Source organism: Lontra canadensis, unplaced genomic scaffold (assembly GCF_010015895.1).
Source record: "Lontra canadensis isolate GAN:19392208 unplaced genomic scaffold, GSC_riverotter_1.0 scaffold53, whole genome shotgun sequence".
Lineage (NCBI taxonomy): Eukaryota > Metazoa > Chordata > Mammalia > Carnivora > Mustelidae > Lontra > Lontra canadensis.
Window position 1 is genome coordinate 13,211,283 of NW_022631047.1, and position 25,516 is coordinate 13,236,798.

General features: G+C 43.1%; 1 protein-coding gene across 1 annotated transcript in view; it reads left to right on the forward strand.

The window, feature by feature from the left end:
• The window catches only part of LOC116877835 (maestro heat-like repeat-containing protein family member 1), a 55,337-nt gene extending 31,112 nt beyond the window's left edge, over positions 1 to 24,225 (forward strand). Inside the window, 17 exon segments of the mRNA XM_032874879.1 lie at positions 367 to 489; positions 853 to 932; positions 1,368 to 1,503; positions 2,615 to 2,704; positions 16,368 to 16,472; positions 17,167 to 17,302; positions 17,764 to 17,861; positions 18,451 to 18,600; positions 19,896 to 20,050; positions 20,295 to 20,430; positions 21,258 to 21,451; positions 22,238 to 22,375; positions 22,553 to 22,557; positions 22,560 to 22,696; positions 23,117 to 23,257; positions 23,587 to 23,760; positions 23,995 to 24,225. Coding sequence (XP_032730770.1) covers positions 367 to 489; positions 853 to 932; positions 1,368 to 1,503; positions 2,615 to 2,704; positions 16,368 to 16,472; positions 17,167 to 17,302; positions 17,764 to 17,861; positions 18,451 to 18,600; positions 19,896 to 20,050; positions 20,295 to 20,430; positions 21,258 to 21,451; positions 22,238 to 22,375; positions 22,553 to 22,557; positions 22,560 to 22,696; positions 23,117 to 23,257; positions 23,587 to 23,760; positions 23,995 to 24,117 — 2,121 coding nt within the window. The 3' untranslated portion in view covers positions 24,118 to 24,225.
• The last annotated feature ends 1,291 nt before the right edge of the window (positions 24,226 to 25,516 follow it).

Here is a 25,516-nt window from a genome sequence, read left to right on the forward strand (position 1 = left end):
GTAGGAGAAGAAGCCTTTCCCAACTCCTGTTCATTTACCATCCAACTAGACATTTTTCAGGAGAACTTACTTGGTAAAAAGACAATAACTTGAGTGATAAGAAAGCTAGCTAGGTTGGTCCTAACTTAAGATTAGTATGAGGTGGGAACTCCAGAAAGAGGTCGGTAAGAGGGGTGGCCTCTTCCTCCATAAAGAGGCCACAGGCTTTGCTTTCCTAAGCGATCCTCAGAGGGAAGAGGCAAGATCTCAGCCTAGAGAAAGCTATGGAAGCCTTAGCTTCTTGTCTCCCAGATTTTGTGTAGGTAGTTTTCCTTAACCCAAGATCATTCCTACCTTGGAAACCCCTGAGCATACCGATTGATTCAGGATAAGAACCTGAAGCTGGAGTACCTGGGCGCCTTGAGCAAGCTAACAAGCATCATTAGCAGCCAGCCCATGGCCTTTCAGTTCAAGTTTGTTCGGAAACTAGAAATTGTAACCTTCATGGTGGTAAGTACAACTCAGGAGGATGATGGTGGAAATGCACGGAGGAGGGAGGGTGGGTCCTCAGGGAAACCATGGGCAGTGCTCCTGGGCTTGGCCTGGAGGAGAAAAGTCCAGATTTTCCAGTGTCCTTTTCCTACTTTATTGTTCCCTTTCCTATCCTCAGGGTGGGTGTGAGTACTGTGGGGAAGGTATGCTTGGGAGTAGGAGAGAAGGGCTGTCCTTCAGAGTTTTTGGAAGTCCCTGAAAATTCTAGGTTCTAGTTTCTTGTGAATACAGTGTGGGGTGAGAGGAGGGGGAAGAAGGCAAGAAAAATATGTTCATATCCTCTTGGTCTCTGGGGTCGGGGGTTGGATGGGTGTATTACAGGAGTTAATCAGGGAGGAGCCATTGAATTCCATCTCCAGCTCCGTTAGGCTGAGGGCGATGAATATCATCACTGACTTCAGGTAATGGGTATTCCAGCCACTCTGTCTTCGTGCTTTGAGTGGATTTCAGTCCTTTATTCCCTAGTCTGTCCCCACCTCATTTTCTGCTTCTGCTTCTAGTCACAGGGGGCCCCAGGCAGTAGTATACATCCACCATACAATATCTGCCACCTCCTTTCACCAAGATTTTTTTAGATGGGATTTTGGAGCTCCTGGCAGAGACCACCTCTCTCATCTTCACAGGCATTTGCAGTTGCTTCTGGTTCAGGCTTTCTTCTGCTTTCAGGGCTATTCCTGGCATTGATAAACTTTGTTTACTGTTTCCTTTTTCTTCTTTTGTTTCTTTTTCTTCTGGTAACTTCTTACTGCCACCTGTCCCTCTCTGAATCGTCCTCAGCTGTTATTCCTGGGCATTACTCTTTCATTACATTTTTGCTACTTCCTCCTGGATTGTAGAAATCTCAGTCCCCTCATAGAGGTGGAAGAAAGAACAGATCTTCTCCGAACATGCTGTAAGAGTGTGCTCTGCCTGCCACCCACAGAAGTTTTGCTGAAGGAGGCATCCAGTTCCCGGGAGGCCGAAGACACTGTGGTAATGAACTCTTTGATGTTTGTCTCTTTGTATTCAGTTTTGTTTTTTGTTTTTTGTTTTTTTTTTATTGAGAAGATGAGAAGTATAGGTTTGGCAGTTACACATAAGGCTCTTCTACCCTCTTTGATAAAAATGCAATCATCTGAAGAGGTTACCAGGTCATATAGTCTGAATGTTCCTCATGATATGTACTTCTTTCTTGAGAGCACTCATTGATTAATGCTGTCATACTTTAAAATTCTGGCCCAGAAGTGGACACTCAAATCTAATTTTTAACTGTTATACAATTGAAACCAGTTTGAAAGGTTCAGACATGATTTTACTAAAGGTGCATGGATAAATAAGTTTAGAGAGTCCCAGGTGCAAGAGAGCTGAATCCATTTCCCACAGAGCCTCTAGTGTTTCCTTGAGGGAAGGAAGAGCAATTCACTTTACTAATTGCATTTGTATGTTTAATTCTTAGGAATGCTTTCATGTTCTCTGATTACTCCTTTATCTTGATTGGTTGTTCTTGTTTTATTGATGCCATAAACTCTTGATTTTTTTTGAGGGTATTAGTAAGAATCTTTAAAAATAGAAGTTTCTATTTACTGAATTAGTTTAGCTTTTTTGAGGGTCAGTTGGTCTGTTTGGGCCTCTTCTTCAGCTGTCTGGTGATCCTTCTTTGTCAGTTCATATTTTTTTATATTATGAAGTTCATATTTATTTATATTATATTATTTATATTATGTACCATTCTCTGTATGGTACATACAGAGAAGGCTGAGATGGGTTTCCTCTGGTTGTATTCCCATGAGGCCTTCCTCAGTGTAGGTATAGTTAGAGAGGGAAGGTATTTTGACAGGATTTGCCCATGTTTGGGGTAAGCTGGGAACTCCCAGTCCACTAGGACAAACTGCACATCAGGCAGACATTTGTGCTCTGCTGAAAACAACAGAAGAATTGGGTCAAGTTAATAGGAGACAAATGGCACTTTAAATGTTAGGGGAAACTATGGAGCAGAATTTCTCAAGGAAAGCTTCCTGGGAGAGCTAGAGCACTGAGCTAAGTTTAGAAGGAGGGATGGGGCTGACATCTCAGCAATTCTTTGAGTTCTCTCTTCTCCCCTCAGGATTTGTACAGGGAGACCCTGCAATCCCTTCTAAAGCTAATGGAGACACTTATTTTTGAGATGCCTTCTCGGATCCAGTACTCCTTGGAGGTCAGTGAGAAGAAGCCCTTGAAATCAGTATATTGGTTTCTAAGGCTGCCATAACAAAGTATCACAACTGAGTGGCTTCAAACAACAGAAATCTATTCTCTAACAGCTGTAAAGGATGGAAGTCCAAAATCCAGGTATCAGCAGGGTTGCTTCCTACTGGAAGCTGTGAAGGAGCTTCTCTCCTAGCCTCTGGTGATTCCTGGCAGTCCCTGGTGTCCCTTGGTTTATAGACATACCATTGTACATGTGAGTGAAATTGTGTGGTATTTGTCTTTGGCTGACTTATTTTCCTTAGTGTTATATGCCCTAGATCCTTCCATGTTGTTACAAATAGCAAATAGCCAATAACAAAATTTCATTCTTTTTTATAGCTGAATAATATTTCACTGTGCATGCATGCATGTGTTTGTGTGTGTGTGTATCTCACATTTTCTTTATCCATTCATCTATCAGTGGACACTTGTGCTGCTTCCATAATTTAGCTAGTATAAATAATGCTGCAATAAATATAGGTTGCATATAACCTTTCCAACTAGTGTTTTTGTATTTTGGGAGTATATACCCAGTATATATACTGGATCATAGGGTAGTTCTATTTTTAATTCTTTTGAGGAACCTTCATACTCTTTTCCAAGTGACTGCACCAGTCTGCATTCCCACCAAATGTCCTTGAGGGTTCCTTTTGCTCTACATCCTCACCAACACTTTGTTGTGTCTTATCTTTTAATTTTAGTTATTCTGACAGGTGTGAGGTGACATCTTATTATTGTTTTAATTTACATTTCCCTGATGATAAGTGATTTTAGCATCTTTTCACATTTCTTTTGGTCATATGCATGTTTTCTTTGGAGAAATGTCTGTTCATGTCTTCTCCTTTTTTTTTTTTTAAGATTTTATTTATTTGACAGAGAGAGACAGCCAGAGAGGGAACACAGCAGGGGGAGCAGCAGGCAGAGGGAGAAGCAGGCTCCCCACCAAGCAGAGATTCCGATGTGGGGTTCGATCCCAGGACCCTGGGATCATGACCTGAACATCATGACCTAAGGCAGATGTTTAACGACTGAGCCACCCAGGTGCCCCTCTTTTGCCCATTTTTAATTGAATTATTTGTTTTGTATATGTCAAGTTGTATAGGTTCTTTATAAAATTTGGATACTAATCCTTTATGGAATATGTCATTTACATGTATCTTCTCCCATTCCACAGGTTGCCTTTTCCTTTTGTTGATTGTCTCCTTTGCTGTGTGGAAGCTTGTTTTTTTGTTTTGTTTTGTTGCTGTCACTCCAATATTTTAATTCTGCTTTTGCTTCCCTTGCCTCAGGAGATATATCTAGAAAAATATTGTTATGGGTAATGTAAGAGACATTACTGCTTGTGTTCTCTTCTAGAATTTTTATGGTTTCAGGTCTCACATTAGGTCCTTAATCCATTTTGAGTGTATTTTTGTATGTGGTGTAAGTGGTCCAGTTTCATTCTTTTGCATGTAGCTGTCAAGTTTTCCCAATACCGTTTGTTGAAGAGGCTATCTTTTCCCCATTCGTGTTCTTGCTTCCTTTGTAGAAGATTAACTGACTATATGATCATGGACTTATTTTTGGGCTTTCTATTCTGTTCTATTGATCTGTGTGTCTGTTTTTGTGCCTGAACCATACTGTTTTGATAACTAAAGCTTTGCAGTATAACTTGAAATCTGGTATTATAATACTTCAATCTTTTTCTTTTTTAAATTTGCTTTGGGTATTCATGGTCTTTCGTGGTTCCATACAAATTTTAGGATCTTTTGTTTTAGTTCTGTGAAAAATACTTGCATAAAATCTATAGATTGCTTTGGGTAGTATGGACATTTTAACAATATTGGTTTTTCCAATCCATGAGTATGGACTACCTTTCCATTTGTTTGTGTTATTTCAATTTCCTTCATCAGTGTTTTATAGTTTTCAGAGTAAAGATCTTTCACCTCCTTGGTTAAGTTTATTTCTATTTTTTTATTATTTTTTGGTACAATTATAAATTAAGTTGTTTTCTTAATTTCTCTTTCTGATGTTTCATTATTAGTGTATAGAAATGCAACAGATTTCTGTACATTGATTTTGTATCCTGCAATCTTACTGAATGGATTTATCAGTTCTAGTAGATTTTTTTTTTTTTTTTTTTTTTGGTAGAGTCTTTTGGGTTTTCTATATATAGTATCATGTCATCTGCAAACAGTGAAAGCTTTACTTCTTCCTTACCTCTTTGGATGCTTTTTATTCTCTTTTCTAATCTGATTGCAGTGATTATGACTTCCAGTGGTATGTTGAATAAAAGTGGTGAGCGCAAACATGCTTGTCTTATTCCTGACCTTAGGGGAAAAGATCTCAGTTTTTCACTATTAAGTATGATGTTAGCTATGGGTTTTTCATATATGGTCTTTATTATATTGATGTATATTCTCTCTAAACCTGCTTTGTGAAGGGTTTTTATCACGAATAGATGTTGTACTTTGTCAGATGCTTTGTCTGCATCTGTTGAAATGATCATATGGTTTTTATCCTTCTTCTTATTGATGTGATGTATCACATTGATTAATTTGCAAATATTGAACCACTCTTGCATCACCAAAATAAATCACACTTGATCATGGTGAATGATTTTTTTAAGGTACTGTTGGATTCCATTTGCTAATATTTGTTGAGGATCTTTACATCTATGTTCAGGGACTTTGGCTTGTAATTCTCTGTATTTGTAATGTCCTTCCTGGTTTTGGTATCAGGGTAATGCTGACCTCAGGGAATCAATTTGGAAGTTTTCCTTCCTCTTCTATTTTTTTTTTTTTAAGATTTTATTTACTCACTTGACAGAGAGAGAGATCACAAGTAGGCAGAGCAGCAGGCAGAGAGAGAGGAAGGCAAGCAGGCTACCTGCTGAGCAAGGAGCCCAATGCAGGGCTCAATCCCAGGACCCCGGGACCATGACCTGAGCTGAAAGCAGAAGCCTAACCCACTGAGCCACCCAGGCGCCCCCCCTCTTCTATTTTTTAAAATAGTTTCTTTAGGGGCACCTGGGTGGTTCAGTGGGTTAGAGCCTCTGCCTTCAGCTCAGGTCGTGGTCCCGGGGTCCTGGGATTGAGCCCCGCATTGGGCTCTCTGCTCAGCGGGGAGCCTGCTTTCTCCTCTCTCTCCCTCTGCCTGCCTCTCTGCCTACTTGTGGTCTCTGTCTGTCAGATAAATAAATAAAAATCTTAAAAAAAAAATAGTTTCTTTAAATGTTTGGTAGGATTCACCTGTGAAGCCATTTGGTCATGGACTTTCATTTGTTGGGAATTTTTTTGTTTTTGTTTTTGATTTTGTTTTTATTTTTATTTTCACAGATTCAATATCATTGCTGGTATTCAGTCTGTCCAAATTTTCTATTTCTTCCTGATTCAGTTTTGGGAGGTTATATGTTTCTAGGAATTTACCCTTTTCTCCTAGGTTGTCCCAATTTTTTGACATATAATTTTTCATAATGTTCTTTTACAATCCTTTGTATTTCTGTGGTATTGGTTGGTATTTCTCCTTTTTCATTTCTGATTTTGTTTATTTGAATCCTCTCACTTTAAAAAATTTTTTTTGATGAGTCTGGTTAAAGGTTTATCAATTTTGTTAATCTTGTCAAAAGCTGGCACCTGGTTTCATTGATCTCTTCTACTATCTCTTATTTCTATTTCATTTATTTCTGCTCTAGTCTTTATTATTTCCTTCCCTCTACTGGTTTGGGCTATTTTTGTTCTTCTTTTTCAAACTTCTTTAGGTATGAGTTTAGGTTGTTTATTTTGGATTTTTCTTGCTTCTTGAGGTATAAATTTTGCTGTATTGCTATAAATTTGCTATTTTTTTTGCTGTATTGCTATATTGCTATAAATTTCCCTCTTAAAATAGCTTTTGCTGCATCCCAAAGATTTTGGACCATTGTGTTTTCATTTTCATTTGTTCCCCTGTATTTTCTGATTTCTTCTTTGATTTGTTGGTTGACCCTTTCATTGGGTCATACATAGTAGCATTTTTTTTTTTAAGATTTTATGTATTTATTTGAGAGAGAGAGAGTTAGCAAGCACACAAGCAAGGGGGAAAGGAAGAAACAGGTTCCCTGCTGAGCAGTGAGCCCAAGGTGGGGCTCAATCCCAGGACCCTGGGATCATGATCTGAGCAGAAGGCAGATGCTTAACTGACTGAGTCAGCTAGGTGCCCCAGTAGCATGTTATTTAACCTCCATGTATTTGTGTTCTTTCTAGATTTTTTCTTGTAGCTGATTTCTAGTTTCACAGCGTTGTGGTCAGAAAAGATACATGGGGTATGCCTGGGTGGCTCAGTCAGTTGCGCGTCTGCCTTATCCTAGGGTTCTGGAAACAAGCCCCATGTCAGGCTCCCTGCTCAGCAGAGAGCCTACTTCTCCTTTTCCCTCTGGCCCTGCCACTGCTTGTGCACCATCTCTCTGTCTTTCTCTTTCAGATAAATAAATAAAATCTTTAAGAAAATAATTAAAGATGCATGGTACAACTTCAGTCTTTTTTAATTTGTTGATTCTTGTTCCGTGGCCTAATGTTATCTATTCTAGGGAATGTTCCATGTGCACTTGAAAAGAGTGCATATTGTGCTGTATTAGGATGAAATGTTCTGAATAGATCTGTTAAATCCATCTGGTCCAATATGTCATTCAAAGCCATTGTTTCCTTGTTGATTTTGGGTTTGGATGATCTGTTCATTGATGTAAGTGGGGTGTTAAAGTTCCCTATTATTATTGTATCTTTAGTGATTACTTCCTTTATATTTTTATTGTTTTATGTATGTGCTCCCATACATTGGGTGCATAAATGTTTACAATTGTTATATCCTCTTGTTGGATTGTCCTCTTTATGATTATAAAGGGTCCTTCTTGGCCTCTTGTTACAGTCTTTGTTTTAAAGTCCATTTTGTATGCTGGGCAGAGGGGGGTTGGGGGGGGTTATGGACATTGGGTAGGGTATGTGCTATGGTGAGTGCTGTGAAGTTTGTAAACGTGGAGATTCACAGACCTGTACCCCTGGGGGAAAAATATATATATATATATATGTTTATAAAAAATAAAATTATAAAAAAAAAAAAAAAAAAAGTCCATTTTGTACAATGTAAGTATTGCTAGCCTGGCTTTCTTCTCACATCCATTTGCATGATAAATGTTTCTCCATCTCTTCATTTACAATCTGCATGTGTCTTTAGGTCTGAAATAAATCTTTTGTGGACAGCCTATAGGTGGGTCTTATTTTTTAACTATTTTATCACCCTATGTCTTTGATTGGAGCATTTAGTCCATTTACATACAAAGTAATGATTGATTGTTATGTACTTACTGTATTTTTATCACTTTTTAATGGTTGTTTTTGTAGTTCTTCTCTGTTCCTTTCTTCTTTTGCTTTCTTCTCTCATAATAAGTTGGGCTTCTTTCATGATATACTTGTATTCTTCTCTCCTTATTTTTGCATGTCTACTATTGGTTTTTGATTTGTGTTTACCATTAGGTTTGTATATAAAATTTTCTGCATATAACAGTCTATATTAAGTTGATGGTCGCTTAAGTTTGAACTCCCCCATCCTTTTACTTTATGAGACCCTGACTGAGTTTTACAGATATACTTTTTTTATATATACTTTTTTTAAAAGATTTTATTTGTTTATTTGACAGACAAAGATCACAAGTAGGCAGAGAGGCAGGCAGAGAGAGAGAGAGGAGGAAGCAGTCTCCCTGCCGAGCAGACAGCCCGATGCGGGACTTGATCCCAGGACCCTGTGATCATGACCTGAGGCAAAGGCAGCGGCTTTAACCCACTAAGCCACCCAGGCACCCCCATATATACTTATTTTTACTGCTTTTGTGTATCCTACTTTTCTTGCTCTTACTTTTGGTTTTTTCCTTTCTACTCAAAGAGTTTCCTTTAACATTTCTCATAGAACTGGTTCAGGGGCCATGGATTCCTTTAACACTTATTTGTCTGGGAAACTATCTCTCCTTCTAATCTGGATGGTAGCATTGCTAAATAGAGTATTCTTATTGGCTGCAGATTTTTTCCTTTCAGCATTTTTGAGTCTATCATGCCACTCACTCTCTTCTGGCCTGCAATGTTTCAGCTTAAAAGTCTGCTGAGAGCCTTAATGGATTTCCCTTGTATATAACTTTTCTATTGTTGTGTTTAAAATTCTCTCTTTATCACTACTTTTGCCATTTAATTACTATGTTTCTTGGTGTGGACCTCCTTGGATTGATTTTGATTTTGTGCCTCCTAGATCTGGATTTCTGTTTCCTTCCTCAAATTGGTAAGTTTTCAGTTATTATTTATTCAGACGAATTTTCTGCCCCCTTTTCTCTCTCTTCTTCTGAGATCACTATAATGCAAATGTTATACTGGGTATTGTCACTGTAGTGACACTATAGTCTACTTTCATTTTGTATAATTTTTTTTTTCTTTCACCTGGTTATCTTGATTGCTTTTCAATAGTCTGTCCTCCAGGTCAATGATTTGTTCTTCTGCTTCCTCTAGTCTGCTATTAATTCCATCTAGTGTATTTTTAATTTCATCTATTGTATTATTCATCTCTAATTCATTCTTTTAATTTCTTTGTTAAGAGTCTCACTGATGTCCTCCACTCTTGCGTCAAGTCTATCTTTAGGAACATTACTTTATTTTTATTAGTATCATTTTTGGAAAGATTTTATTTGTTTTGTGACAGAGAAAGAAACAGTGAGAGAAGGAACACATGCAGAGGGAGTGGGAGAGGGAGAAGCAGGCCTCCCACTGAGCAGGGAGCCTGATGCGGGGCTCAGTCCCAGGACCCTAGGATCATGACCTGAGCCAAAGGCAGATGTCCAATGACTGAAACACCCAGGCAGGCGCTCCATGAGCATTACTTTAAATTCTCTATCAGACATATTACTTATCACCATTTCACTTTGGTCTGTTGCTGTGATTGTTTCCTGTTCTTTCATTTGGGACATATTTCTCTGTCCCCTCCTTTTGTGTAACTTGTTATGTCTGTTTCTGTGAGTTAGGAAAGTCAGCTATGTCCCCTACTCTTGAAAGTAGTGGCCTTATGAATAAAAGGTCCTGTAGTGTTCTGCAGTGCCCTGTAGTCCCCTGTTCACCAGAGTCTGGTGATAAATATTTGGCACACATCACACATAGGAGATACCTATGTGTGATGTGTGTACCTATGTGTGATGTGTGTACCTGTCTGTCGTGGCTGAGTTGCTTTTGCCTTCAATCCAGTCCTCTGCAATGGCAGATGGGTATTTGCCTGTTGTGGGTGGGGTTTGGCCCCTGTGTGGTTAGTACACCAGTCTGGCGTCACCTTGGGCTGAACTGAATCAGACCAGGCATTTTTCAGACATGCAATAGCACCAAATTTCAAGGTACATTCCCTGTGTTGTCCCTAAGAAGTTTTCGTGGATGGGGAGGGCCTGTGGTCCCACCAGCTGCCCGCCTGCCACCCACAGCTGGGGCAACAGTTTGACTGGTGTGTGTACTGATCTTTCCCTCTTCCCAGGGCTGAAGTCACTTTGGAGTAGTGCTGGCCCCTGTCGTAGCTGCTTGTACACTGCCAAGCTTGTGTCACTACTTTGGATGGGGTCAGGCCAAGAGTACATTGGAGGAGGCGGGTCTGAAATGTGCTCAGGGCAGAAAGTGCAGTGTTCACAGATTTTGTGAACTGGTCCTCTGGGGGAGGGGAACCACAGCACTGGGACTGGGGCAGGCCTGGCTGGAGAGAATGGATCTGCAGACCCAGTGGGGAGGGGGCAGAATGTGTGACTTTAGCAAGTGAGGTAGGTAGTGGTGCCTCACTGGTTTTCAGAAGGCTGTGTGTTTATTGGGGGTGGGGGGAGGCAGGGGAGAGAAATGGCACCTGTCCACTCCTTTGTTCCTGGAGAAATTTCCCAACAATCTCTGTCCCTCTAGGACACACTCTGAGATTAGTAAATGCTCCCTCCCCAGTGCCCCAGGCATTTTTCAAACTGCTGCTTCTAGCTCCATCTCTGCAGGACTGTTTGTTGTGCTGGCCCTTTAAGAGCACCCTTCTAGCTCTCCCACAGTTAAGTCCTGCTGATGCTTAAAATTCCAGGTCTTAGGTCTGCTGGTTGTAAGAACTGAGCAAATTTGGCCCCTCTGGTTTTCAAACCCAAATGTTATGCGATTTGCCTTCTCTGTGTGGGTTTCCTGGTGTGATAGTCTATTCCTTTCCCTTCTCTGTCCAGGAATCCCTTCCTCCAGTAGACAGTCCCCCAGGTCTGTTTAGCTCCCCACCATATATCTCCCTTCCTATGCTCTTTGATCTGGCTGTTCTTTACAGGTAGGTGTGGAGTAGTTCTGCCAGCCTTTGGGTCATATTCAGGGTTATTTACACTGAAGTCAGTGTTATCTGATTGTATCTGTGAGATACAAGACAAGGATATCCACTTTCACCACATTTATTCAACATATTATTGGAAGTCCTAGCCACAGCAATCAGACAAGAAAAATAAATAAAAGACATCCAAATTGGTAAGGAAGAAGTAAAGCTTTCACTATTTGCAGATGACAAAATACTATATATAGAAATCCCTGAAGATTTCATTAAAAAAAAAAAAAAACCCTACAAAACAGATAAATGAATTCAGTAAAGTTTTAGGATGTAAAACTAATATACCAAAATCTGTTGCATTATTATATACTAATAATGAAGTATCAGGAAGAGAAATTAAGAAAACAATCTCATTTACAATTGCACCAAAAAATGATAAAATAACTAGGAATCAACCAATGAAGTAAAAAGACTTGTATTCTGAAAACTATAAAACATTGAAGAAAGAAAGTAATTTCATTTCTTAATGTCATTAAATATTCAGACATTCCAGTTGATTGGTTTTTTTCTTAATTCTCTTAATCTATAGATTGTCCTTCTATCACTATTTCCTTGAAATTTATTTGTTGAAGAAACCTAGACATTTGTTCTCTGAATTTTCCACATTCTGGATTGTGCTGATTACATTCTTTAGGGGCCACATAACAAATTCCTCTGCCCAAATCTTTCCTATAAATTGCTAGATCTAGGATATGTTAGATTCTGATTCTGATTATCAGACCTAGATCACGAATCTGATGAATTTTTGGCAAGATTACTTCAGAAGTAGTCTTGTCTTCTTTTAAGAGGCACATAATGTCTAGTTGTCTTCTGGTGATGTTTAGATTTTTTATTTTTTTATTTTTTTATTTTTTTTTTAAGATTTTATTTATTTATTTGACAGACAGAGATCACAAGTAGGCAGAGAGGCAGGCAGAGAGAGAGGAGGTAGCAGGCTCCCCGCTAAGCAGAGAGCTCGATGTGGGGCTCGATCCCAGGACTCTGAGATCATGACCTGAGCCAAAGGCAGAGGCCTTAACCCACTGAGCCACACAGGCACCCCAGATTTTTTTTAAAAAGAATTGACATGTAATGTATTATTTGTTTCAGGGATACAGGTCTGTGTTTCTTTAGTCTTATACAATTCACAGCACTCACCATAGCACATACCCTCTCCAATGTCCATCACCCAGTCACTCCATCCCTCCCATCCCCCTCCCCTCCAGTAACCCTCAGTTTGTTTGCTGAGATTAAAAGTCTCTTATGGTTTGTCTCCCTCTCTGGTTTCATCTTGATTCAGTTTTTTTCCTCTCTTTCCCTATGATCCTCTGCCTTGTTTCTCAAATTCCACATATCAGTGAGATCATAAGATAATTGTCTTTCTCTGATTGACGTATTTTGCTTAGCATAATACCCTCTAGTTCCATCCACATCTTTGCAAATGGCAAGATTTCAATTTTTGATGGCTGCATAATATTCCATTGTATGTATGTATGTATGTATGTATACATATATATATATACCACATCTTCTTCATCCGTTTGTCTGTCAATAAACATCTGGGCTCTTTCCATAGTTTGACTATTGTGAACATTATTGTTATAAACATTCGGGTGCAGGTACCCCTTCAGATTACTGCATTTGTATCTTTGGGTACATATTCAGTAGTGCAATTGCTGGGTCATAGGATAGCTCTATTTTCAACTTTTTGAGGAACTGTTTTCCAGAGTGGCTGCACCAGCTTGCATTCCCACCAATAGTGTAGGAGGGTTCCCCTTTCTCCTCATCCTCGCAACATCTGTCGTTTCCTGACTTGTTCATTTTAGCCATTCTGGCTGGTTTGATGTGGTATCTCATTGTGGTCCTGATTTGTATTTCCCTGATGCTGAGTGGTGTTGAGCACTTTTTCATGTGTCTATTGGTCATTTGGATGTCATCCTTGAAGAAATGTCTATTCATGTCTCTGTCCATTTCTTTTTTTAAAAAATATTTATAATTAACATTAATTTTCTTTTTAAAAAGATTTTATTTATTTATTTGACAGAGATCACAAGTAGGCAGAAAGACAGGCAGAGAGGGAGGGGGAAGCAGGCTCCCTGCCCAGCAGAGAGGCTGATGCGGGGCTCGATCCCAGGACTCTAAGATCATGACCTGAGCTAAAGGCAGAGATTTTAACCCACTGAGCCACCCAGGCACCCCCCTCTGCCCATTTATTGATTGGATTATTTGTTCTTTGGGCATTGAGTTTGCTAAGTTCTTTATAGATTTTGGACACTAGCCCTTTATCTGATATGTCATTTGCAAGTATCTTCTCCCATTCTATTGGTTATCTTTTGGTTTTTTTCGACTGTTTCCTTTGCTGTGCAAAAGCTTTTTATACTGATGAAGTCGCAATAGTTCACTTTTGCCCTTGCCTCCCTTGCCTTTGGTGATATGTCTAGGAAGAAGTTGCTGCAGCTGAGGTCAAAGAGGTTGCTGCCTGTGTTCTCCTGAAGGATTTTGATGGATTCCTGTCTCACATTTAGGTCTTTCATCCACGTTGAGTCTATTTTTGTATATGGTATAAGGAAAAGGTCCAGTTTCATTCTTCTGCACACGGCTGTCCAATTTTCCCAACACCATTTGTTTAAGAGACTGTCTTTTCTCCATTGGACATTCTTTCATGCTTTGTTGAAGATGAGTTGACCATAGAGTTGAGGGTCCATTTCTGGGCTCTCTGTTCTGTTCCATTGATCTATGTGTCTGTTTTTGTGCCAGTACCATACTGTCTTGATGATGACAGCTTTCTAATAGAGCTTGAAGTCCAGGATTGTGATGCCACCAGCTTTGGTTTTCTTTTTCAACGTTCCTTTGGCTATTTGGGGTCTTTTCTGGTTCCATATAAATTTTAAGATTATTTGTTCCATTCCTGTGAAAAAAGTTGATGGTATTTTGATAGGGATTTCATTGAATGTGTAAATTGCTCTAGGTAGCATAGACATTTTAACAATATTTGTTCTTCCAATCCATGAACATGGAATGTTTTTCCATTTCTTTGTGTCTTCCTCAATTTCTTTCATGAGTATTCTGTAGTTTTCTGAGTACAGATCCTTTTCCTCTTTGGTTAGATTTATTCCTAGCTATCTTATGGTTTTGGGTGCAATTATAAATGGCATTGACTTCTTAATTTCTCTTTTTTCTGTCTTGATGGTGTTGTATAGAAATGCAGCTAATTTCTGTGCATTGATTTTATATCCTGCCACTTTACTGAATTCCTGTATGAATTTTAATAGTTTTGGGACCGAGTCTTTTGGTTGTTTTTTTTTTTTTAAGATTTTATTTATTTATTTGACAGACAGAGATCACAAGTAGGCAGAGAGGCAGGCAGAGAGAGAGAGAGGAGGAAGCAGGCTCCCTGCTGAGCAGAGAGCCTGATGTGGGGCTCTATCCCAGGACCCTGGGATCATGACCTGAGCCGAAGGCAGACGCTTTAACCCACTGAGCCACCCAGGCACCCCAAAGATTTTATTAATTTATTTGACAGATAGATCAGAAGTAGGCAGAGAGGATGCAGAGAGAGAGGGGGGTCTTTTGGGTTTTCTACATAAAGTATCACATCATTACTCTTCAATACTTTTGGTGATCACTGCTTTGATTCATTAATTGATTAGTGGCTGAAATTTGGGGATATTCTTTTTAAAGAAAGACCTTGTTATTGAGATATCACTTGCTACAGTAAAGTGTACAAATCTTGTGTGTATACTTAGATACATTTTTACATATGTATAAATATCAGATCAGGATATAGGACATTTCCAATACCTCAAAAGGTTCCTCTTCCACTGAATAACCACTGATAACCAGTATTCTGACTTCTAGATTAATTTAGCTTGTTCTTAAACTTCACATACATAGAATTTTATAATATGTACTTTTTGGTGTCTATATTATTTCCCTTTAATATTTTATCTGTGAGACTCACCCATGTTGTTACATGTAGCATCAGATCATTTTTTATTTCTATGTAGTATTCTGTTGAATGAACATACCTCTACTTATTTTTGCAAAATGATGACATTGTAATTCTTTCACTCCTTACTCATTTTTATCGGGAATTCTTCTACAAAGAGAAATTGCCTTTATAAGTTATTTGGTTAGTTTGAGGTATAGCTCATATAAGAAAGACAAGATAAATGCTGGATCATTTTTCTTTATCATTTGTCAAAGTAATGAAGTAATTCCTAATATTCTCCAAGGATGACTACCAAGGGTTGTTTCTCTAGTATCTTTTGAATTTAAAATGAATTTTGAAATGCTTCATATATTTTGATCAATTACAACTATTATTCTTAATGATCCCATCTTTGATTAATGAGAGCCTCTTTAGGTTGGCTCCTGAATCCCTTTAGCATGACTTCCATAGTCTTCCATAGACTTGCTCTCCAGTATAATATCTTGTATATTTCCTGTCCCAGTCCTGGAACGAACTGTTACTCCAAGGAGCAATGATTGCTCTTAGAGAAAAATGGCATTTAGAGACCACAATCTTGGCGCTGGGACATTTCGTCAGAGTCTGGCTATGAGGAAGACTTGCAGCCTTCCCACTAGAATTGCTTATATCTTCAGGAAGAATGTGTTTTCTTACCAATGTATCATTAGTCTTTTCTTCCATTTGTTGTGGATTTTTCATCTGCTACTCTTCTTCTTTTTCAGTTATAAATTGCTGTTTGGTTAGACCCATCATTGCCAGATGAATTGCTGTAGATGGACATATTAGTGCATCTTGGGATCAGTGGTATTTAGGGCCCATAATTTACCAATGGTGAGACACTTATAGATTGTGTTCCAAATAGGAATCATCCATAATTATATTTCTTAAACATATTTATACATAATTCAGCCAGAAATCTGTGAATACAGTGATTCTTTTTTGTTATTTTTGTTATTTGTTATTTTTGTAATTTGTTATTACCAAGTTCCCTTTCTACTGAAGAATGGGAAAACATTAGTAGGGGGGGCATTGGGGTATGTTGACCCATTAAAATGAATTACAGTCAATATAATTTCAGAGCCACTGCCTTAATTTGAAAGGAGATACTAATTGAAGATGTTTCTAGCACCTAGATAAGGCAAAATTTGGGGCTAGAAGAATGAAGCTTCTGGTGTCAAAGCCATATATAACCAGCCTATAAGCAAAAGAAATCCTATTCTCAGAAGTGTTGTCCTGATCCTTTGCAGAAGTTCAGGTTACATTTCTACCCTCTGGAACACAGCTGAACAGACCCCTCACCCCTCATTTCATTCTCCTCTTCCTTTAGGTTCTGGACACATGGCTGAATTCCCAAAAGGACAATGAGAGGGAACGGGCCATGTGGTGTGCTGCCCGTATTCTTGGCTTCACTGCAAAAACGAATAACGTTGGAGTAAGTGTGAGCCTGCCCTGGAGTCTAGGCCCTCATTCCTACCCTTACCACAAACTTCATCACATATTACCTAGCCTCAATTACTCATCCTACCCTCCATTTCCTTGGCCCCATCCTCTATTTTCTTTTGTGCATCCTATCGTCTCTCTTATCTCCCTCGGTCTTTTCCCTACTCACCAATTTTATTCCATTCCACTGGGTTCAGTTTGATTCCATTCGTCTCAACAAGCAGTTACTGAATACTCACCTTGTGCCAGGCACCATGCCAGGTGTTACAGTGGATGCATAGATGACCGAGACATCTATGCATCGTGGAGCTTTACGGTCCAACTGGGGAGAGAGGCATGCATAGAACAAACTTAAATAGAAGGCGATAACGATTGTAAAAACTCCAAATACAGTAGGAATAAAAGATCACAACACAAATGAAGTACAAGTGAAAGGAAATCTTCCTAGAGGAGGGGACATTTGAGCTAGGCTCCAAGAACGAGTGCCGTGTCAAGAGGCAAAGAAGAGGGACAGTGTAAGGTCATTCCAAAACTATGACCCACACACCTGTCTAAGTCCATTTCCATTAACCTCACCTAGTCTCACCTCTCCTATCTCTCACGAATCCCCTCTTCCTCTCTTCTTGCTTTGACTCGGCCTAAGAGAGTGGCTGGGGTAACCTGTGACTTCCAGCTCTCCTCCCCAGATGGACATCGAGTTCACTCGGCTGGGGCGTTTGGTAAGGCTGCTGGCCATACGCTGCCAGGACCCAGTGGACAACATCTGCTTCCTGTCTGCACAGGCTGTCTACAACCTCTACTGTATCCTCCTGCTGCAAAAGCGTAGGGAGAATCTCCTCTTTTCACTTCTGCTCCGGCCTCCCACCTCTGTTCGGTCATTCTCTCACATGCTGTCCTAGAAGAGTGAGAGCTAAGCAGTTCCCTGAGCATCTTCCTTCCAACGAGGAACCTGCCCCTAGACCCTGACATATACCCTCCTGGGACAAAATAGCTACTAAGCAAACAGTTCTTTTGAATTCGTTTGTCCTCCTCTGGCTGAGCCCTATACCCTGACCCCACTCTGTCTCTGCTCTGAGGCAGGCCACACGGGGGCTCCTTTGACATTGGCTCTCACTGTTCCTTATGATCTTACTGCCCATTTCTCTACTCCCTTCCCCACGGGTCGCACATTACGCCAAGCTGACTCAGTCCAGTCGGTGGTTTGGGTTGGGCAGATGGGAAAGCGGGCAACCTGAGACACCTTCTGAGTGTCTGAGGGGTGGGGCTGGGTGTCTTTGTTTCAGAGATGGGAAGGAAAAAACAGGGCTTGTGGGAAGAAGAGGGCAAGAGTGAAGTCTACAGCGCCAATGTGTTCTATAACAACACCTTTGAGATCGTCAAGGTGAGGGGGCAGTGCCAGAGACAAAGTGGGAAGAGCCTCGGCCTCTCACCTGCGTCAGGTTCTAGACCCTGAGGGGGGGTGCGGTGAGGGGTGCGGGGGTGGGGGTGTTCCTTTCCATCCCATCTTCCTTTCTATTCTTTTGCCGCCTGTGAACTCTCGCCTTGGGGGATGTTTTCCGCACGCTCCCACCACCTTCCCCCTAAGCATCCTGGGTCCTAATGCGCCTTCCTTACCCGCTCGCCCCCAGAAGCATCTGCTTCATGCTAACGATGCTTTGCGAGTGATGTGTAGATTGAGCCCCTGCCTCAAAGATCCCATCACCCAGGATCCTGGTCTCAGCCCTTCTCTCCCAGCACTCTGCCCCTGGGGCCCCTCAGAGCAGCCGAGGTCAGTGGTCTCTCCCTCCCAACCCCAAAGACTCTGCTCCCAGGGAAAGGGTCTTCTAGGTGCTAGGCAGACAGCACAGGCCTAGGACAAAGCACTCCAGGTTCCCAGGAGAGGCTCTCTCCACCTGCGCTAGCAGGAAGGTGGGACGGGCTGTCTCGGCCGGAGGTCCCGGGGCAGGCAGCCTGACGCCACCCTGTTGCAGGCCTTTGCGGAGTACTTCACGCAGATGCAGCTCACCACCCTGGTGCTGACGGCCATGGAGGGCCTGACTGACGGCAAGGCCAAGGTGTCTCTGGCGGCGGCCCAGCTGATGAGCGCGGTCATGAAAGAGCGGGGCCGAGACATGATTAAGGTAGCGCGGGGCCGTGGTAGGAGCTCTGGCCCGCACACCCGTCTGGGCTCTCCCCTGGCTCTGTCCCTAACCAGCTGAAGAGTCCTGGGCAGTCCCTCTCCTCTGGAGGCCTTGATTCACGCACTTTTAAAAATGTAGGCTTGGGAGGCGCCTGGGTGGCTCAGTCGGTTAAGTGTCTGCCTTTGGCTCAAGTCATGGTTCCGGAGTTCTGGGATTGAGCCCGATGTCAGGCTTGCTGCTCAGCAGGGAGTCTGCTCTCCTTCTGCCTCTGCTGCTCCCCTTGCTTGTACTCTCTCTTTCTCTCTCAAATAAATAAATAAAATCTTAAAAAAAAAAAAAAAGGAAACATAGGGTTGGGCTAGATTTTCTCTGGGGTCCCCTGAGCTCTGACAGCTGCACTCCTTAGTACTTGGAACAGCTCTGCCTTTGATCTGGTGGGCTGGCTCATCAGTTAACTACCACCACATGTGGGGGTATGAGCAGCCGTGAGGCCTAGTGGCCAGAGCACAAGAAAATGTTGTGGGGGGATCCACGCTGATTGCCTAGGGGTGTCAGGGGGCTTCAATTTCTGGGAAGGGTAAGGCTGCGGATTACAAACCAGCAAGCTCATGGAATGACTGAGCGTTGAGTAAAATTTCTTTCAGAATAACATATAGAAATCCACATTTCCCACTCCACTGAAAAAATTTTTTAAATGAGGCCACATAGGGCAACTCTATGGGCAGCCAAGGTCCCTCTTATATGTGACATGGGCTCTCCAGACTTTCCTCTCTCTGAATCTCCTGACACCCATTGCCTTCACTCACTTATATGACTTGCCTGGTCTAGGTACCAGAAATGGAGGTGTGTCCTTGAAGTAGTAGAATAAAATGGACTTCCTGGAGACCTGCATATCAGGAATCTGAAGGCCAAGTCAGAGTCCTGTGGTACACCCACCTCCAGTGCTAACTGCCCCTGCAGTTTCATGGGTTGAAAGTTGATCTCAGTGGGGAGACAAAGTCCTGAAGTGTCCCCCAAGGTTTTTGCCTTCCTTCCTGGAGTCTCCTGTGTCTCCCAAGTAAGCTTGGAGCGACACTCTGAACTCTGGGCTGTGGACAGGCCTTCATCATAGCAGGCCTCCGTGAGCTTCTGGAGTTCTTTTTGTGACCCCTGCTGGTCTGGCCTCTGGCACCCTAGAACTCAGCCTTAAGAAGAGTATCACTGGCAGGATTGCAAGGACGCCCTTGAGTCTGGGAGTTGGTAGATAGGGAGGAGGCGGGAAGGCTTACTGAGACTCCTGTGGCTCCTCCCTTTAGATCGAGGAAATCGTGGAGGGGATTCTGGAACGGCTCAACTCCCAGCTGGAGCCCAGTACAAAGGAGGAGGTCGTGCGGGGCGTGTGCTTGCTGGCCGGCAACAACACCCACAGTGTCGTGCCCTTGCTTCTCAGCAAGTCCCTGCCTTGGGATAGGTACCTCTCCCAGGGCTTGGGAACACACTCTCCAGCCCAGTAAACCCTCCCCTCCCTTAGCCCGAGCTCCACACAAAAACCACCGCACAGGGATGCTTTCCCTCTGACACCAATCGAACTTCATCTCTGTGTTCTCTGGCCAAGTCTAGACCCTGAGAACCAGCCCTTCATGGGCTAGAGACCAGACTAGCCCTAGGAGCTTGGTCACCAAGGCCCATGACATAGCTGTCCCCGGGTCCTACAGAACCAGTCTGGCCCTATGGAAGGCATTTGGCACCCGGCGAGAGACCACGATCAGTGTCCTGCAGCTGCTCATCAGCATCCTGGAAAAACTCCACTCCAGAGAGGAGACTGAGGAGATGGCCTTCCAGCCTGTGGCGGTCAGCATGAGGGAAGGGGGGACCCAACAACTTACTGTTCTGGGACTTAGGGGCAGAGCTGAAGGTCAAGGGCTGCAGGGTGGGAGCAGGTCTTAGAGAGGAGCATTCACTAATACTGTACATTCGAGGGGCACCTGGGTGGCTCAGTCAGTTGAGCGTCCGACTCTTGATTTCAGCTCAGGTCCTGGTTTCAGGGCTGTGGGATCCAGCCCCCTGTTGCGCTGCGTGCCCTGCGGGGAATCTGCTTGAGAGTCTCTCTCTTCCTCTCCCTCTGACCCTCCTCCTGCTCATGCTTTCTCTCTGTCTCTAAAATAAATAGATAAACCTTTAAGGAAATGCTATACTTTCGATTTGCACTTTACTTCCTTTTTCCGCCTGTATATCTAAGAACTGAGTGATGTAGAGAGAAAGAGGATTGATCCCATTTTTGGACAAGGAAACTGATGTTTAGAGCTAAGCAGTTTTCTCTGTCTCCTGATTCTGGGGCTGGCACTCCTTTTTCCAGGGCCTGGGGGGTAGCACGAGGGTTGGAAGCAAAAGAGGTTTGTTTGCCCGGAGTAGACAAAGTAGTCCCCACATCATTTTCTGCTAAAAAGTTCGAGTTGCTTCCCATTCTCTTTTTGATGTCGGGGGAGTGAAGAGAAAGCAGGCTGCCTGTGTGCAATCTCATTTCCCTAAGGAAGTGTGGTAGGCTTTTAGTCTTAGAGGGCTTCTTACGAGCCTGAGTCAGAGTGACTGTGCCATTTGGGCAGTGATGGGGAGGGCAGCGTGGGACTCAGTGTATGGGGCCATGGTACCATCTTATGTCTTCCTCTGCTGTCTCCCAGGTGACATGTGCCCTGTGTGAGATGCTATCAGGGTCCCTGTGCCAGGAGGCCGTCCAGGAGCTCTATCCCCGGCTCTTGTTGGCTATATTATGTCATCTCTGCTGGGTGATTGAGCAAAATGTCCCCCAGAAGATGGTGGTCTATAGCAAGGAGGGGGGCCCAGGCAGCAAGAGCAAGCCCTTTGACCCCACGAGGTAAGCCTAACCCCCTCGTGATGGATGGGACTAGCCACTTCCAGAAGGCCCTGGGCAACCCATGTGCTAGAATATTCTCACATATTTTCAAGCTTCTCATTTCTCTTGTTGTATGCACACTTCAGCTGACTCACTTGACATTTCATGTCCCTGTTTATAACTGCACAGGAAGAGTCAACTAGATGGTGGGCGGCAGGGCAAGCCCACATCTAGGTCATTCTCTCCATGTGGTTATGACCCCTCGAATCTCATTGACTCTGGCTTGGCTTTGTCACTAGTTCTGCTGTCTTGCACAAGTCAACGAGCGGCATTCCATTTTCTCATCTCGAAAATGGAGGTTGACTCTTAAATGTGTGGTTGTCACACTTTTTTTTTTTTTAATTAAACCTCAGGACATTCTACTCAAGTGGAATCTTATGTTAAATGAAAACAAATAGACCCAATAAGCAGAGAATTTCTGATGAGATGGGTGTGGAGGTAAATCTATATCCTAACCCCATTCTGTGCCCTTGGAGAGCAGAAGTGGAAAACCAAAGCACTAAGATCTCTCTATAGTTTTTTTTGTAGGACTCTGTGGTTGGATGAGGGCCAAAGCTGAAGGAGTGGATGGGCAGTCAGAGATGGGTTTCACAAGAACCATGGATTTTTGTCAGCAGGAGAACAGAACACAGCAACCAGAACAGGAAACTGTCTCCTGACTTCCCAGCACAGGATACAAATGAGGACATAATGCCTTGTCCACTCTTTTGTCCCTTTCTTTTCTTCACCAATGGTTGTGACCTTCAGTTGTGCCCTGGAGGTTGTGAAGTTGGTGTTCTTGGCCGCTGCATATGATGGAGTGGTGACCTATGCAAATCAGCATCACTGCTGGGACCTTCTGTCCTGCCCCAGGTTTTACTACATAGGGATCATGGACCTGACAAGGTGAGGCTATTTCCCCAGTGACCCTGGCACCACTCTAGTCCCCTGACCCCAAGTTACCAAGTCCCAGCCTTCAGCTGTCCCTTCCCCACCTCCCAGCCCTCTGGTCTCCTGATTCCTCAGCCCTCACTTCTTCCCTATTCATGCACACTGGTCCCTTGCTACCTCCCTGCCCCCTAGCAACTGCTTCCTGTGTCCCACCCCAGCGGCATTGTGAAGACCTGTGAACCTGCCGTCCTGCACCGGGTCCTCAACCTTGTCAGAAACTACCTCTATAGCTCCAGCTACCATCAAAAGATCCTGGCCAGGACTTTCTATGCACAGGTGAAGCCCGGGGAAAGGCCCACAGCCTGGGCCATTCATTTCCTGGGCTGAGGAGTACTTAACAGAAATGTTAAATAAGTAGTCCCCAAAAGAGGACAGAATAAGACTGAGTCATTTAAAGTGAGGTTTCCTTCTCTGGCACTTCAGGTGCCTGGTTAAAGGAGGCAAGAAAGCCTGCGGAGGGAGCCAGTAGCTCAGCCTCCAGAATGATCCGTGGATCCTAGCATCTGACTCAAGATTCAAACCTTACCAGCATTATCCTCCCTCCTTATCTTAGTCTCCAACCCATTTGTACAGATCTGCCATTGCTCTCAACTGGACTACTCCTTACCTGAGTGGGGGACCAAGGGAGGGCTAAGGTGGGTACTGGGTATCATGAACCTTTCGCCATCCGTAGCGGTCATCTCCTCGTACCCACAGCTCCTCTGGCACCGGTCAGTGGCTCAGACTCTGGGACAAGACTTTCTGAGCAATCTGATCAAGTGGGTCAAAGACCCCAACCTCATTATGAAAGAAGTCGGGCTTCGTGGAATCAGTAACCTGGCACTGCACCCAGGACAAGTAAGAGTGGGGAGGACCAAATGGGAATCAAGTTTGAGTCCTTGAAGCACTTAATTTACCTCCCTGGGGTCTCTTAGTGACCTTGGGCTTAGCATGTTCCCCAACCTCTCATCTTAGGACAGAACAACATCTGGTCTGTAGACTTACATAGACTGGTCATCGGGCCTCCCAAACCCCGTGAGCACCGGCCTTCTACTTCCTGGGCACACCCAGCCCCCGGATTGCCCATGTCTGTTTCTCTTCGACACCCATCTATTTTCCCAAAACCCTGTTCCCAGAGGGTTGCACGATCCCCAGGTGGTGAGTGATCTCTGCCTTCTTCCAAACAGTCAGAATCGCTGAAGGGCCAGGTTCCATTCTTGCGAGACTTGCTGAAGAATGAAGCACGGGTAACAGTGCAGGCAGTCAAGAGCCTACGGAACATCATCTGTCATGGGAAGGGAGAGGACACGAAGGTGGTTTTTTGCAGCATCTCCAAGCAACTTCGTCCACTCATCAATGACGTATGGGCCTAAATCCCCTAGGATCATTTGGGAACGTATGGGCTGGGGCTGAAGAGGAGTCCTGGAAACTGAGCTGAGGGCACTGGGGCAGGGCTGTGGGGCTGTGGTGGAGGGCTGAAGTCATGGAAGGGCAGCCAGAAGGAGACTTGGCTACTTGAAGCCGTGCATAAGATTGTCCCCGATGCATTCCCTATAACAGACCCAGATACACTCATATACCTATTCTCCCACGAGGAACCACTGGAGGAAAAAAAAAAAATGACACGCTGCTATGAAACTGGTTCTGGAGCAAAGAGTGGGGAGACAACTCACAGTTCTACCCTCCTTCCAGACAACACAGGAACCCCAGAAGGCTAGCAGCCTTGTGGAAAGGACCCAAAGTTTCAGGAATCTGAACTGCCCAGAGCAATACCACCTTGTGTCTTGGCCTCCCTTCAGATGGTAGAATTTTAGAGCCAAACTAGACTTGACAGCAGACATGCATGCTTTCAATGCCCCTATTCTGGCATCTTTTCGTTTTCGAATTTTGGATTTGAATTAGTTTTGTATGGGTCTCATATCTTCTGTGAGCCTGGACATTCCATGATGGCAGGGTCAATGTCTGATTCATCTAGTTATTTTCCTTTTTTGAAAAGATTTTCTATATTTATTTGAGGTGGGCGGGGTCGGAGGGAGAGAGAGAGAATCTCAAACAGACACCCCTCTGAGAGTGGAGCCGGATGCCAGAGTCGATCTCACGGCCCTGAGATCATGACCTGAGCCAAAACTAAGAGTCAGATGCTTACCTTACTGAGCTGCCCAGGCAACACCTGATTCATCCATTTTTACATGTTTTAAAGTTCACCATGTATACTTAACAAAGCCTGAAGATAATATCTTTAACCTCTACCCAAACAATGAAAGGACCTTAGAATGATTTAACTCTGGGGTGCCTGGGTGGCTTCATCCGCTGAGTGTCCAGCTCTTGGCTTCAGCTCCCGTCATGATCTCAGCACTGTGGGATCATGCCCTGTGTCAGGCTCTCTGCTCAGTGGGTGTCTGCTTGAGATTCTCTCTCTCCCCCGACTCTTCCCCCCATTTCACATGCTCTCTCTAGCTCTTTAAAATAAATGATTCTTTTTTAAAAATTTTTTAATTATTATTATTTTAATTTATTTATTTCACAGAGAGAGAGAGAAGTCACAAGTGGGCAGAGAGGCAGGCAGAGAGAGATGGGGAAGCAGGCTCCCCGCCAAGCAGAGAGCCAGATGTGGGGCTCGATCCCAGGACCCTGAGATCATGACCCAAGCTGAAGGCAGAGTCTTAACCCACTGAGCCACCCAGGCGCCCCTGATTCGTTTTTAAAAAGAATGATTAAACTCTAATGATACCCTCCCATATCATAGATTAACATTGTCTAGGATTTTAGTTCCACAGTCTTTTTTTTTTTTTTAGTTTATTTATTTATTTATTTATTTTTTAATTCATTCATTTATTTATTTGACAGAGATCACAAGTAGGCAGAGAGCAGGGTTGGGGGGAGCAGGCTCCCTGGTGAGCAGAGAAGCCAATGTGGGGCTCGATCCCAGGACCCTGGGATCATGACCTGAGCCAAAGGCAGAGGTTTTAACCCACTGAGCCACCCAGGCGCCCCATTTCCACAGTCTTTTAAAATCCCCAGATTTAGGCTTTATGTCATTACCAGCATCATCATTATTGTCTTATACAGTCAATACTTATTTTGATTTATAAACATGGACAAACGTCTTTGCCGTCC